This window comes from Pinus tabuliformis, chromosome Q (genome assembly GCF_031772625.1).
Source record: "Pinus tabuliformis cultivar Carrire ecotype Pingquan chromosome Q, CPIR1, whole genome shotgun sequence".
Taxonomy (NCBI): Eukaryota; Viridiplantae; Streptophyta; class Pinopsida; order Pinales; family Pinaceae; genus Pinus; species Pinus tabuliformis.
In genome coordinates this window covers 1,163,020,520-1,163,034,558 of record NC_142296.1, presented here as the reverse complement: position 1 = coordinate 1,163,034,558, position 14,039 = coordinate 1,163,020,520, and the positions used below count along the sequence as shown (strand labels likewise).

The window sequence follows — 14,039 nt, the reverse complement described above, 5'->3', positions numbered from 1 at the left end:
AGATTTGCTCTGCAAGGAAAAATACTGGCTGCTCCCTCTGCCTTTGGTAATCCTCGAATTGGAGAAATCCAATTTATTTGTCGCTCTCTTAGTGAAATCGTTTTTTCCTTAAGAAATTGACCCTCTTGGCCAAGAAATTGCGTTGCCTCCGAGGGTTTTGAACTATTGCTTATGCAAAACTACAAAATTCTTCTTTCGTTCTAGTACTGAGCTCTCCGGCTTACAATTTGCGCTCTGATACCATGTGAAAATTCAGTTAACCACAAATCCTATTGCAACAACTGTTGTTATTTCTTCTGTTTGTTAATTTAATTAAACAAATTATTCGCTGTGTGCTACAGAAAATATCGAAACAAATACACTGCAATGTTCACAAAATAAGTACTGTGGAAGAAATAAAAATGTTGGAAGAAATAGATGCGCACACACAATATGACACTGTTATTTTTAGATTGAGTCCTCGGAAAAACCCAACTCAGGAAAATCGGTGCAACACCTGAGGGTTTTGATATTATGTAGTAGTGAAAATTTGAGTACAATCTATGGATACTTAAACTAGCAATCCAAACAGAGAAATAACTGGCAATAATAACTAGTGAGAAAAATTTGCCACTCCACAGGCGATTGAACACTGACCTCAGCTCGAATTGAGCTGCTCCTTGCTCCCTTTGCGCAGTCACTATGTCAGCCTATGCAGTTACTGCGTCCCACAAGCTCGGAACTGCGTCTCCTCTCACTGTCTCGTCAACTATTGCTTATGAAACTGATACTCTTTGCCTCCGGACCATCTACCCAGGTTTTGGCTTAGAATTTCTCCTTCTCCCCAGCAAAATGGAAATCTCCCCAAGAGGGCTCTGCCTTGCCCATCTGTGGCAATCACTGCCTCTTTGCAATGTACTCTCCAGAGCCGGAAAAATTTCCTCTAGCCTCACTATCTCTGCCCCTCTCTCACTGCTTTGATCTCATTGAATCACTTCAGGGAACTGAATACTGCTACTCTGGAGATCGATTTCCCAGCAAAAGCTCAACTGATTTGGTGTGTCTTCTCCAAGTCCCATCAGCTTCTTATATTCGTCCATTGTGACTTCAATGGCTAGAATTAAATTTTAATCGATGGCTAGGATTAACTAGAAATCGATCCATGTACTTCTCTATAACATTCTCACCATGACTTAATTAATTCTGATTAATTAACCATATTTCCTAAGTTTAGACTTAGGAAATATTAAAAACTGACTAATAAATCTAATTAAGTCGTCTCTAGGTGGAATTTCCAGAAACGATTTTTAGGTATTGGAGAATATGTGTATTCTGGCCTCTCCACCAGATCTCGTGGCTAGAACACATCCGATGCTACAAAAACTAACAATAAGGTCTTCATTTATAAAGACTCCTGATCCTTCTAAGCTTGGAGATTTGTTGAGCATGCCATATTTATATTTTAATATTGTATATTATTACATATTTATATATTCTAATCTTTCATTTTAAAGCATTTTTTACTGTTCTGAACTTGCCATTGCTTGAATGTTTTGTGGGGATCTTCCAGGGATTCAAAACATCTGTTCCTGCATCCCTCCTTTTTGGAAACTCATGCAACATAGGTCGAGAGCAATGGTTAAAACAACTAAATCTTATTGTTTGGAATATGAATGTGATTGACAGTGACTCAACGTGAATAAATACTGAGGTTTCCATAGGTAATACTTGTGATCCTAGGTGACTTAGTGCGGTTTGACGATAGTGATCACCAACTAGTGGTCACAAGTTCAAATGCTGAGGCAAAGTAACTCTGGCATATGCCATGAGCAACATTTGTTGTCGCGTGACTCAAATCTACCATTGATTCCACTTTGACCTTTTGCTGCAGCTCTTTTAGGCTTTCGCAGTTGTTCTAAAAATTTATTACTTCCTTTGCTCATCAGGCACTGCTTCCTGACCCCATTATAGTACAGAATAGGTCATGGGGGAATTTAGGTTCTGAAGCTAAAAGACCCTTACTTGCAGCAGATTAAAAGGAAATGTGAGTTTTCAACTACAGCTTGTTACCAGTTTCATTATACTCACTACAAATGTTTTAACCTGAACTGGTAGGAAAACTGTTAGTAAAAACTAGCTATAGTCACAAGGGTGTGCAGAGCAACAGAGGTAAAACTTTAGTGTTTTCATTTTTTCTGGTAAGGTTTGAGATAAAACCTTCAGACCTCTTGAAGTGGATAGTGCAAAAGCACTATGCCATGTTAGAATCTGGACCAATGGAGAACATTGGTGTATCTATCTGAACTTTGAACCATATGAACTGAAACTCGAGATAAAAATTCCACATCCAAAAATTCAAGTAAGTCTTGCTCCCTAAAACTGATCAAGCAGGAATGGAATGACTTTATAGTTTTCAATATCGGAGATTTGGTATACATTGTCATAAAGGCATTTAAAAATGTTATTACAAGTGCAACTACTTGTTTTCCGGTTATATGATCTAGAAGATTCAAACATGCAGTGACACAACCATTTGGAATCTTGCTCTGAAGATATGTTTGTATACATTTGGTTGGTAAATCTCTGTAGGCCATAGTCGTTCTCCTAATGCATGGTAATTGGCTAAAGTTGGACACCTGTCAAAGTTTGGCCATGTTGGCCTGCAGAGGTTAAAAGTTTAGTGAATAGAGAATTAAACATGTGCAGGATTACTGCCAATGTAAGTCTCATCCTCTGCAAGTTTGAAGTAGTCTACATGTTACTTTTATGCCCATAAAATGGTGGCTACTCTTAACTATAGAACCTACCAAAAAATGGATGTGATATGTTCGGAGGCATTTGGATGAAAACTTGTGTGGAACCAAATGACAGTTTTGTATTATTTAAAAAATTTAAATCTTCTAATATTTGAGGAAATGTAACTTATTATAGATGTATTCTGAATGCTCCCTCTAGAAAATAAAGAGAAACAGAAAGGCATATTTCTAAACAACTTGTTTCACAAGTTTTTTTTTGCTGCTGCAGGCTAGAGTTATCCACAATTCAAGTGCTGAGTGGCAAAATATCAAGGATGCAGCAGAAAAAGCAAGAATCATGCCAAACACTGAAGAAGATGATGTTGACGAGAAAACATGCACTGAATTTCTTGAAGCTCTGGAATTGAATCGCTGTTTCTTACTAATAGGGTAAGATGGTTTCTCAGTGAATTCCAGGAGGCTTTGATGTTTTTGCAGGCTGTATATCATGTGACACCTGACTTGTAACAGTGGGAATTACTCATTGATTTCAATGGTGTTTTCAAGTCTTGTAGCATTTGTGTCAAACTAATATATCTTATTTTTTGAAGTCCAAATAATGACAACCATCCATGTCTGATTGCTTTGGAGAAATCTTCGCAGCATTTTGGCTCAGAGCAGCAAGATAATGCCACTTTTGAAATTGAATGTTGACAAGATCACGCTTCATGTCTTTTTTCTTTAAATACTTTGTCTTATATATTTGTAGTCCCAAAATTTCTGTTTGTGCTGGCATGAAATGTTTAATGTCTGTGATGTTAAAGCCTAAAGGTCAGATTTTAGTCTTCTTTTATGGTAGATTGACGTTGAGGAGTAAAATGGGTATGTACGGTGCAAGAATATTCCATAACATCTGATGCAAGCTAGTATTATATTTGACAGACTTTGAATTAGTATTCTTGTAGCACTCTTAGACTGATAGGCAAATGCGTTGGTATTGTTGACCACTCTGCGTCAACTACTCTATAGCAGTATACATTTTCGAAAGAAGATTCTATCATGATCGAACAATGAATATTATCCACATTTCATCATCATCTTCAGTGATCATTTTGTCAAAGTTGTAAACCCATTTTGCAAGTTTGTAATGTAAATGATCGTAGTAAGATCATCTATGTATATAATGACCTAGGTAATCCTACTTTTTTGGTGACGATTTCTATCTTATAGGTTTTTTGTCTCACCAATTCATGCGTGTTTCTAAACACGGACAATCGGCAAAGTTTTTCCCTCCAATCACACCCCAAAGCTAGGGTGGATTTTGTCATCAAGATCTTAGGTAAGTCCTAGTGTTCTAGTCAAGTTTTCTGTAAAGTGATTTGAGAATAATTTTAGCTAATTAGCTAAATTATTTTATTACAAATCACTTGGTTTACTAGATCATATTTGAGTCGCAGAATTATGTAAATAATTGAGGGTTTATAATGAACGGGTGTTTTCCTTTCATGTATTAAATTGTAATATTTTGATGTAAAAAATAATTTTAGTGCACGGTCCCTCATATTTAGACCCCATCGCTAAAATATTTGGGAGTTGAAAAAATTATTAACCCCTTTATAAGTCAATTAAATTTTCTGGCAAAATTAAATTAAAATCTTAAGTCAAAAATTTAATTAATTTTAGTTCTTAGGACAAATTAATTCTCTAAAATGTAAAATTCATGGGTCTCAAAGAAATTAATTTTTGGAGTTGCTCGACCAATGGGATATTGAAAATTCAATGAGATTTTGGACCCTTAGGCCTTGGTAGTTAAGTAAAAGTCAATTTGTTGAGGAAATCAATTCAAAATAATTAATTATGAGTTGATTAAAATTCAATTAAATGAAAAATTCGAATTACCTAAAAAATAAAATAATTTCGACGGAAGAGAATAAAAGATAATTAAATATTTTTCAACGGTTGAGATTACTTTGACGAGGATTAAGCCAACTTGCTGTTGGAGAATTAATCTATAAATTAGAGGTCATTTGTCACATTGAATCATCTGATCTTTTAGATCGTGTACTAGCTTTCAAAGCTCTCTTGTATTATTTTTAGAATAACAAACACAAAGCCTTTGGGGTTTTATTGATGACAGTGTTCCTTTCTGGTATTTTATGGTAATATTCTTTTTAATGTTCTGCTAAATATTATTTATAAATTGTCGATTAATTGCTCTCGAGGAATAATTTATTGCACAAGTATCTTGCTTAGTTTATTAGATCTAAGGTAGCAATTTTAATTTGATTGAATTAACAAGTATCTCTAAATATGAAATATTATATTGTTATTTTATATCTCTATTCATTTGTCAATTTGATCTAATGTTTGTAGAAATTATTCTTACTTAAAAAATTGGGTGTTTAGAAAAGTCTTCGGTTGGACCAGCTGACTCCCAAGACAAGATCTGGAGAACCTTTTTGATTAAAATCCTAAGATTATCTGACGAACTTCTTCTTGCAGGGCTTTTCTAGGCTAGTACCTAAATTATTATTTTTTATTTATGTTCAATAATTTGTGCTAAATAGTTAGATCTAGCTAGAAAGAGCATAAATCATCAGATCTCAGAGCGGTTTTGGACTCATACTCTTCAAATTTGATAGATCTGTAAATTAAATTGTATAAATTTTTAGATATTTTAAATTTTATTTTCTACCTTGAGAATCGGGTTTGATTTCGAATTTTTGTATATATTTTGGGTTTTGGATTTTTTTTTTTGGTTGTTTTTCATAATTTTTATTTGTTGGTTGTAACATGCAAGTGTAGATATGAAGTTTTACAAAGCGATTTTTCGAGTTTTGAGACAGATCTAGGCCCTGGAGGGAAAGATCTTGTCTCAAACAATTTTGTTTGTAGGGAAAATCTTAGTTCAAATCCATTCATTGAAAATTCTAGATCTGGGGTTTTCTCATAAATTTTTTTTTGGGGTTCACTAAAATTCCGGAATCAGAGTTTCAAAAATTTTGTTGAGGGTTTTCGATTTTGATATATTTTTTAAAGGGACTAAGCCCTCGTTGCCCAAGGCCAAGCCCTCCTCTGCTTGCGATTTTCTAAACCCTTTTGCCTTAAACCTTATCACTCCTCGCATTCCTTCGCCCTCGTCTCTCGCTCTTCTCATTTCCTTCCTCCCTCGCCCCTCTTTCTCCAGCCCGCATCGTCTTCCACGTCCTCCCTTTCTTCCTTCCTTGCCTGCGCATTCCCTCTCGCTCCTCACTTCCCCATCCCCCTCATCTCCCTTGCTACCTCGCTCCTCTGCCTGTGTCTCATTCTTCTCAAATTCCTCTCGACCTCCTTGCTGCCTCCAACCAGCAGCTCCATCGGCCCTCGATCCTCTCTTCTTCTCCTGTGTGCATTTCCCTTAACCATTCACGTGAAGTCCTTTCCTTTCTCTGTCACACGGTTCCCTCAACATTCTCATCTCCTTGCTACCAACGTTCCTCGATCTGCGTCCTTTCTCTCCTTTGCACGTTACCCCTCCAACCATTTCTCGATGCTAGATTCTTCTCCTGATTTGCATTCTTCATGTCTCTCCGTTGACTTGCATACACGATTTGCCTTAATCAACCTAACTCATTACATTTCAATTTAATTTTTTAAGTGGCCTTTGGCCGTTTAAAAAATTAAATTTTTACTTTCCCTAACATTTACTACACTAAAAAGTTTCACATTAAATTTAATAAAGGTGTGACTAAAGTTCATTTTTTGGGTTTTTTTGTGATAAGGGTTTTGGAGCTTTTAAATCTTTAAAATTTTTTACCACAAAAATTAAATTTTTTCTATAGTTAAGATAACATAATTTTTTTAAAATTTTTCTAAGTTTGACTATAAGAGAAGAGATATTTTTTTTTTGGGTATGAAATATTAGAAAAATTAATAATTTTTAGAATTATTTGAAGAGGTAAATTAGCATTAATTAGCGTTTAAATTTAATTGTTATCTTGAAATATTAAATTATTGAAATTTAAGTGCTTTGGATTTGCATGCTTTGGTTTTAATGTTTGATATTTATTGAGATCGCTCATTGTCTAAGAAAGAAATTAAGTCAAAGTTTGGATCTATTTACTTGAATTATTGGATATTTCTTGAATAATTAGTTTTAAAAATTTTCAAGTAATTGTGATCAACATTTTTATTGAGTACTCTATGGAAAACTTGTGGAAAATTGTTTTCAGTTCTCGAGTATTTTGAGCATCTACATAATTGGAATTATCTTGGAAAATTCCTAAGGAGAGTGTTGATTTTGAAGAATTGTCATTAAATATAGATTGGATAAATAATTTAACTCTCTAGTTCTCTTGACATTAATATCATTGGTTTATGGTCATTTTGGCGCCTCTCTTTAAGAAGCGTTGTTTACTTGAACGATTACATCTTTTTCATCTTTGTATCCTATTTGCATTCGTCTTGTGTAGGATTATATTAAACTCTTGTCAAAAAGTTAATCAATACTAAGTACTTGAGCCTTAAACGATCTTACCTCAAGACTACTCACTCGGATTTTGCATCTCTTTTTATCATAATAACATTTTCCTTAAGCAACAATTATCCATCCTGTACTTGATCTTAAATTTATCCAGCAAGATCGCTGACTCCATAAGGCACTGGTATCGATCGTCTAAATTTAATCTAATCTTTTAATCTTAAAAGAGTATTTGGTCGCTTAACTGCGTCTCCCGGATTGGTTGGTTCTCGATTAGTCTGTCTTCCATCCATTTCCTTAGGGTCTATCCCCCTTAGTCTGCTGTTGGGAGATAACTTAAACGAAGAGATTGGGGATTAGGGTGTCAGCCCCTGATTTGAATCGTTGTCACAGTGCCTATACATTCTGTGCGACAACATTTTTTGGTGCAGTTGCTGGGAACCAATTTATTGGGCCTTAGCTTTACGAAATTCATCTTTCGTCTTCATCTTTCATCTTTTCAAATTTTCATCATTTCTTATCCCATCAACGCCACATTCTCTGGTGCCATTATATCACTCCATTTTTTCATCACCTTATCTTAATCCTATCATCTTCTCTATCTGCACATTTAGCACTTGGACTTTTCGGTTGGTTTCCTGTTTGGGTGGCGACTCCACCTATTCATCCATTATTTATCAGACAAGAAGCCCTCCTTGGTACGTATATGTTTCTCCTTGACCAACCTTTTGGTTTTTTCCTTTTGTATATTGGAGCTAGATTCATGTTCAAGTGGCGACTCCACTTCTTTAATTTCTTACAAGAATTTCTGCTAGAAGTTTGCTTCTTGTGGATCTCTTGATTTTGTTGAACAAGGATCTCTCTCTATAGCATCCATTTGGCCCCTCCTTTTCCTTTTAAGCAAGTCATCATGATTGATTTGTTTGATCCTAATGATTTTATTAACATTCAAGGAGCTCCACATGATTATCCTTATGAAGTTGGTGAAATCATTGATGGTTTTCCTCCTTTTCAAGGTGACAATGCTTTTATTGCCTAGACTCACCTTCAGAATTTCAACCTCTGTATAAGAAAGTATCGCCCAGATTCCGACCATGAACATGTGAAAATGAAGATATTCGTTCTCACCTTATATGGAGATGCCTTAGAATGGTTTGCTGAGTTTCTTGATAACACTTTTGATTCTTTACGATCAATCTTTGATGCCTTTGAAAATAAATACAGAGATATGAGAAAGGTCAAAGCGAACGCTGAAGTAAAGGAAACTAAAGAAACTGAAAATGATATTATCAAGGAATTAACTGAAATGGTTAAGGATATACAACTGAATCAAGCACAAAAACTTGAGAGTATGGAGGCTAACTAGGCTCAACTCAGCAAGAATATGGAACTTAATCAAGCAAAACTAATAACTGATTGCGCCAAAGAAATGAGTTCCATAGAAGCTAATCAGATCATTCTTCAGAACAGGTTGTTGGCTATAGAAGAAAAACATGTTGAGGAAATAAAGATCATGGAAGTTAATCACTCTAGTTAGATAGCCACCATGGAAGCAAATCATGAGAAAGAAATGAGTGCTATTCAAGTAAATCATAACAAAATGATAAAGGACATGGAAACCAGTCAGATATCTCTTCAGAGCAGGTTGTTGGTTATAGAAGAAAAACATGCTAATGAAATGGAAACCATGATGACTACCATGCAAAATCATTTGATTACCATAGAGAAAAATCATGTCAAAGAAATGAACTCTATGCAAAATTGTTTGATGGCCATAAAAACAGATAATGATAAAGTGATAAAGACTATGGAATAAAGTCATGCAAAGGAAATAAATGCCATGAAGGTTGGACACTATAACCAAATTGATGCCATCAAATTTGAAAAGACCACTATTAAGAATAAGCTGCAAATGATGAAAAAGGCACAGGGCTCGAGACTGCAGCTCAGCCCAAAGCACAAAGCGTTTGTCACGACTCACAGATCTCTAAGTCCGTCGAAGCAATTCCTATCTCATCGCAAGGAGGTCACTTTTCCCATTAAGGACAAATTGACTAAGGTTACAGAGGAAGTTAAGAAAGACCAAGCATATGTGTCACCATTAACATAGTACATTTAGAATAAGATTGGGCATACTTCAAATTCTTTAGATCTTTCGTCCAAACATCTTCAAGATCAGGACAAGAAATCTATAGTGGTCTCAGTATTGACATCTCAACCCACCCAGAAGAAGAACAAAAGGCAGAAAAGAAGAAGGAAGTAGTTTGATGCATCTGATAGTCGAGAGTAGCTCGATCTTCAGATAAGACAAAGTCTTATGATATGCATGATCAGGCATGGCACATCCGAAAAACCACCCACCAATTTGCCAAAAAGCAGGCAAATGCTCAAGAAGGATTTCATTGAACACATCTGATGCCATAGAGCATTCTTTGTATTGTATTTCTAATCCTACACCTTGTCATTTCAGCATTTCATTTCTGTTTTAAGATTAGATTTACTTTTCATGTTAGTCGAATTGTTAATGGTTACATAGCTTCTATTTTATATACTCAATGTTATATGATGTTTTTTGGATTATATTTGGATGGACGCTACTTATGTGATTTTGTTTGTTCCCTGGGTGTAGATTCTGGATTCTCACTTTCCTTTAGTGAAACAACGTGTCCCCAAGTAGAGCCAGATGTTGACCACTTCGCGTCAACTACTCTATAGCAGTATACATTTTCGCAAGAAGATTCCATCATGATCGAACAATGAAGATTATCTAGATTTCATCATCATCTTCAGTCATCATGTTGTAAAAGTTGTAAACCCATTCTACAAGTTTATAATGTAAATGATTTTAGTAAGACCATCTATGTTTGTAACGACCTAGGTAATCCTACTTTTTTGGTGACGATTTCTATTTTAGGAGGTTTTTCGTCTCACCGATTCATCTAAGTCACCTGACACGGGGATTCGGGACACGTAGGATTCGAGATTCGTGGTGTCGGATTCGGACATGTTGACCCCCGGAACAGGACACGTAGGATTCGTTATATATCATTTTATTAAAAATATATACATATATATACTAAAAATTAGATATTTCTTACACAAATTTTAGTTAATGATGCAAATTTATTGATTTCAAATATAGATCTTCATCTATAGCTATTAGCATGCATAGTACATACAAAATTCAAATACATGTCAATCTATTATCTATTTCTTATGCTTGGCCCTCTTGCCACCACGAGAAATGTCTAATTTTCTAGTCTTGTTGGAAAATCAAGATCTTTGTCATTAATATCACCCTCTAAGCATTAATATCCAGAGGTATTTTTGTCATTACCTCTGTATCTGTATAGGGATCTTTGTCATTAATATCACCCTTTAAGCATTAACATAAGATAGAACAAGCATAACATGTCAAGTCAAGATTTTGTTTGAGTGATGCGTACATTTTTAGGAGGGTCATGATACAGGAGTTTGACAACCAATGTCACTAACGTCAAGGTACATAGAGGGATTGGTGCTCTTGATTAAATACGAGTTCCATACCCTAATACATGACAAAATTCAATGGAAACATTGCAATCCCCCAATCCTAAAATCTTGAAAAACTGATAAGTCTGCTGGATTTTGAATGAAATCTAAATTCTACTTTCTCCATATGAAACCTAATGAGGCCGGAACCACTCTCAAACATCCTGAGTAATTTCATGGTAATGTTAAAAATTTAAGTAAAAGGATGAAAATGAAGATTAAGGAGAATGTCACTTTTACTTTAAGAATTTAACATTACCATGAATAGCATATCAATACTAGGGCCTAGACTTGATCATTAAGCTGCCAAAACGCTTGCCAAATGAAAATATGCGTGGCTGTAATGACCAAATGCGGCCTTTTCATACCCGTGCAGGTCACTTTTGCTGCCTAACGAGTCCTGGAAAACATGACACGCTGCCAAAATTGTGACATGACCTCGGATTCGACGAGTCAGGAAAGGACACGACGTGTCATGGTTTTTGGACACGAATCAGGGCAGAATAGTGTCGGACACGCTAGATTCGGGATTCGTGGGGCCTATAGGATGAATCCGGTTATCTAGCGATTCATGCATGTTTTTCTAAACATAGATGATTGACAAAGTTTTTCCCTCCAACCTCACTGGAAAGCTAGGGTGGATTTTGTCGTCAAGATCTTAGGTAAGTCCTAGTGTTCTAGTCTAGTTTTCTGTAAAGCGATTTGGAAATAATTTTAGCTAATTGGCTAAATTATTTTATTACAAATCACTTGGTCTACTAGATCATATTTGAGTCACAGAATTGAGTAAATAATTGAAGGTCTATAATGAACAGGTGTTCCCCCTTCATGTATTAAATTGTAATATCTTGATGTAAAAAAAATATTTAGTACATGGTCCCTCATATTTAGACACCATAGCTAAAATATTTGAGGGTCGAAAAAATTATTGATCTTCCCATGAGTCAATTAATTAAATTTTCTGGCAAAATTAAATTAAAATCCTAAGCTAGAAATTTAATTAATTTTAGGTCCTAGGGAAAATTAATTCTCCAAAAGGTAAAATTCGTGGATCTCAAAGAAATTAATTTTTGGAGGTCCCTGACCAAGGGAATATTGAGAATTTCAAGAGATTTTGGACCCTTGGGCCTTGGTAGTTAAGTCAAATCCATTTTTTGAGGAAATCAACACAAAATAATTAATTTTGAGTTGATTAAAATTCAATTAAATGAAAAATTAGAATTTCTTAAAAAATAAAATAATTTCGACGGAAGAGATTAAAAGATAATTAAATCTTTTTCAATGGTTGAGATTACTTTGAGGGGGATCAAGTCGACTAGCCATTAGAGAATTAATATATAAATAAGAGGTCATTTGTCATCAAATCATCCGATCTTTTAGATCGTGCACTAGCTCTCGAAGAGTTCTTATAAATTTTAGGAATAATAAACACAAAGTCTTTGGGGTTTTATTGATGGTAGTGTTCTCCTCTGTTATTTTATGGTAATATTGTTTTTAATGTATTGCTGAATATTATTTATAAATTGTCAATTAATAGCTTTCGAGGAATAGTCTATTGCACATGTATCTTACTTAGTTTATTGGATCTAAGGTAGCAATTTTAATTTGATTGAATTAGCAGGTATCTCTAATTTTTGAAGATTATATTGTTATTTTATATCTCTATCGATTTGACAATTTGATTTAGTGTTTGTAGAAATTATTAGTACTTAAAAAATTGGGCATTTTGAGAAGTCCTCGGTTAGACCAGCCGACTCCTGAGACATAAGGTCTGGAGAGCCTTCCTGATTAAAATCTTAAGATTATTTGACGAACTTCTTCTTGCAGGGATTTTTTGGGCTAGTACCTTTTTTTTTTAATATTTAAATTTATTTATTTATCTTTAATAAATTGTGCTATAGTTATATCTGGTTGAAAAGAGCATAAATCATTAGATCTGGGAGCGGAATTGGACTCATACTCTTTAGATCTGATAGATCTGTAAATTAAATTGTATAGTTCTTTAGAAATTTTAAATTTTATTTTCTAACTTGCGAATCAGGTTTGATTTTGAATTTTTGTATATATTTTGGGTCTTGGGTTTTTTTTGTTATTATTGTACAGGTGTAGATTTTAAGTTTTACAAGGAGATTTTTCGAGTTTTGAGGCAGATCTAGGCCTTGGAGGGCAAGATCTTGTCTCAAACAATTTTGTTTGTAGGGAAAACGTTAGTTCAAATCCATTCATTGAAAATTCCAGATCTGAGATTTTTTCATAAAAAATTTTCTAGGGTTCATTAAAATTTGGGAATCAAAGTTTCGAAAAATTTGTTGAGGGTTTTCTATTTTGATAAAATATCTATAAAGGGACTAAGCCCTCGCTGCCTAAGGCCAAGCCCTCCTTTGCTTGCTGTTTTCTAAACCCTCTTGCCTTAACCTGTATCTCTCCTCGCATTCCTTCGCCCTTGTCTCCCGCTCTTCTCATTTCCTTCCTCCCTCGTCCCTCTTTCTCCAGCCCGCAACATCTTTCGCATCCTCCCTTTCTTCCTTCCTTGCCTACGCATTCTTTCCTGCTCCAGCAAGATAGTTGACTCCATAAGGCATTGGTATCAATCATCTAAATTTAATCTAATCTTTTAAAATCTTGCTTAATCTAAAACGAGTATTTGGTCGCTTAACTGTGTCCCTTGGATTGGCTGGTTCCCAACTAGTCATTCTGCCATCTATTTCCTTAGGGTCTACCCCCCTTATTCTGTGGTTGGGAGACAACTTAAACAAAGAGGTTGGGAATCAAGGTGATAGCCCCCAATTTGAACTGGTGTCGCGGTGCCTAGACATTCTGTATTTATTACATCAACTTTACTTTATGATCATCTTCACCAAAATTATAGAAGCATGAAGATAGCCATATCAAAATCTTATAATAACAGAAGCACTTACAAATATAATCAACGAGAGACTATACTTCAATACATCAACTTCTTCCCAAGTTTTGTCACAAACCCTAAAACACATCCACAACTCAAAATATTAAACAAATCTAGGGTTTCAACATTCTTTTAATGACATGACAAGTTCTCTCATATAGAAAACCCTAGAAACAAATTAGATCAATGAATCTTAACAACTTTCAAAATTCTTGTTAGATTCGTCACTAGGATTTCATACATATCCTAGATTTTATATGTGAGATTCAACAACCAATCACAACTTAATCAACATCATGACTAACATCTGCAAGAGTTTGATGTAAACCCTAGATTTCTTAATCCCACAATCTCCATAGTAGATTCCAAATTGTTATATCACACATACTAGAGAAAACAACATCATCCTAGAACATCAAACTTTGACTAA

General features: G+C 34.8%; 1 protein-coding gene across 2 annotated transcripts in view; it reads left to right on the top strand.

Moving 5' to 3' along the window:
- Window positions 1-14,039, top strand: part of LOC149223788 (dual specificity protein phosphatase PHS1-like) — a 172,543-nt gene that overhangs the window by 100,901 nt on the left and 57,603 nt on the right. For both annotated transcript variants that reach the window (XM_089385921.1, XM_089385920.1), the window contains exon 4: window positions 3,004-3,164. In XM_089385921.1, coding sequence (XP_089242047.1) covers window positions 3,004-3,164 — 161 coding nt within the window. The remainder of the gene's footprint in view (window positions 1-3,003; window positions 3,165-14,039) is intronic.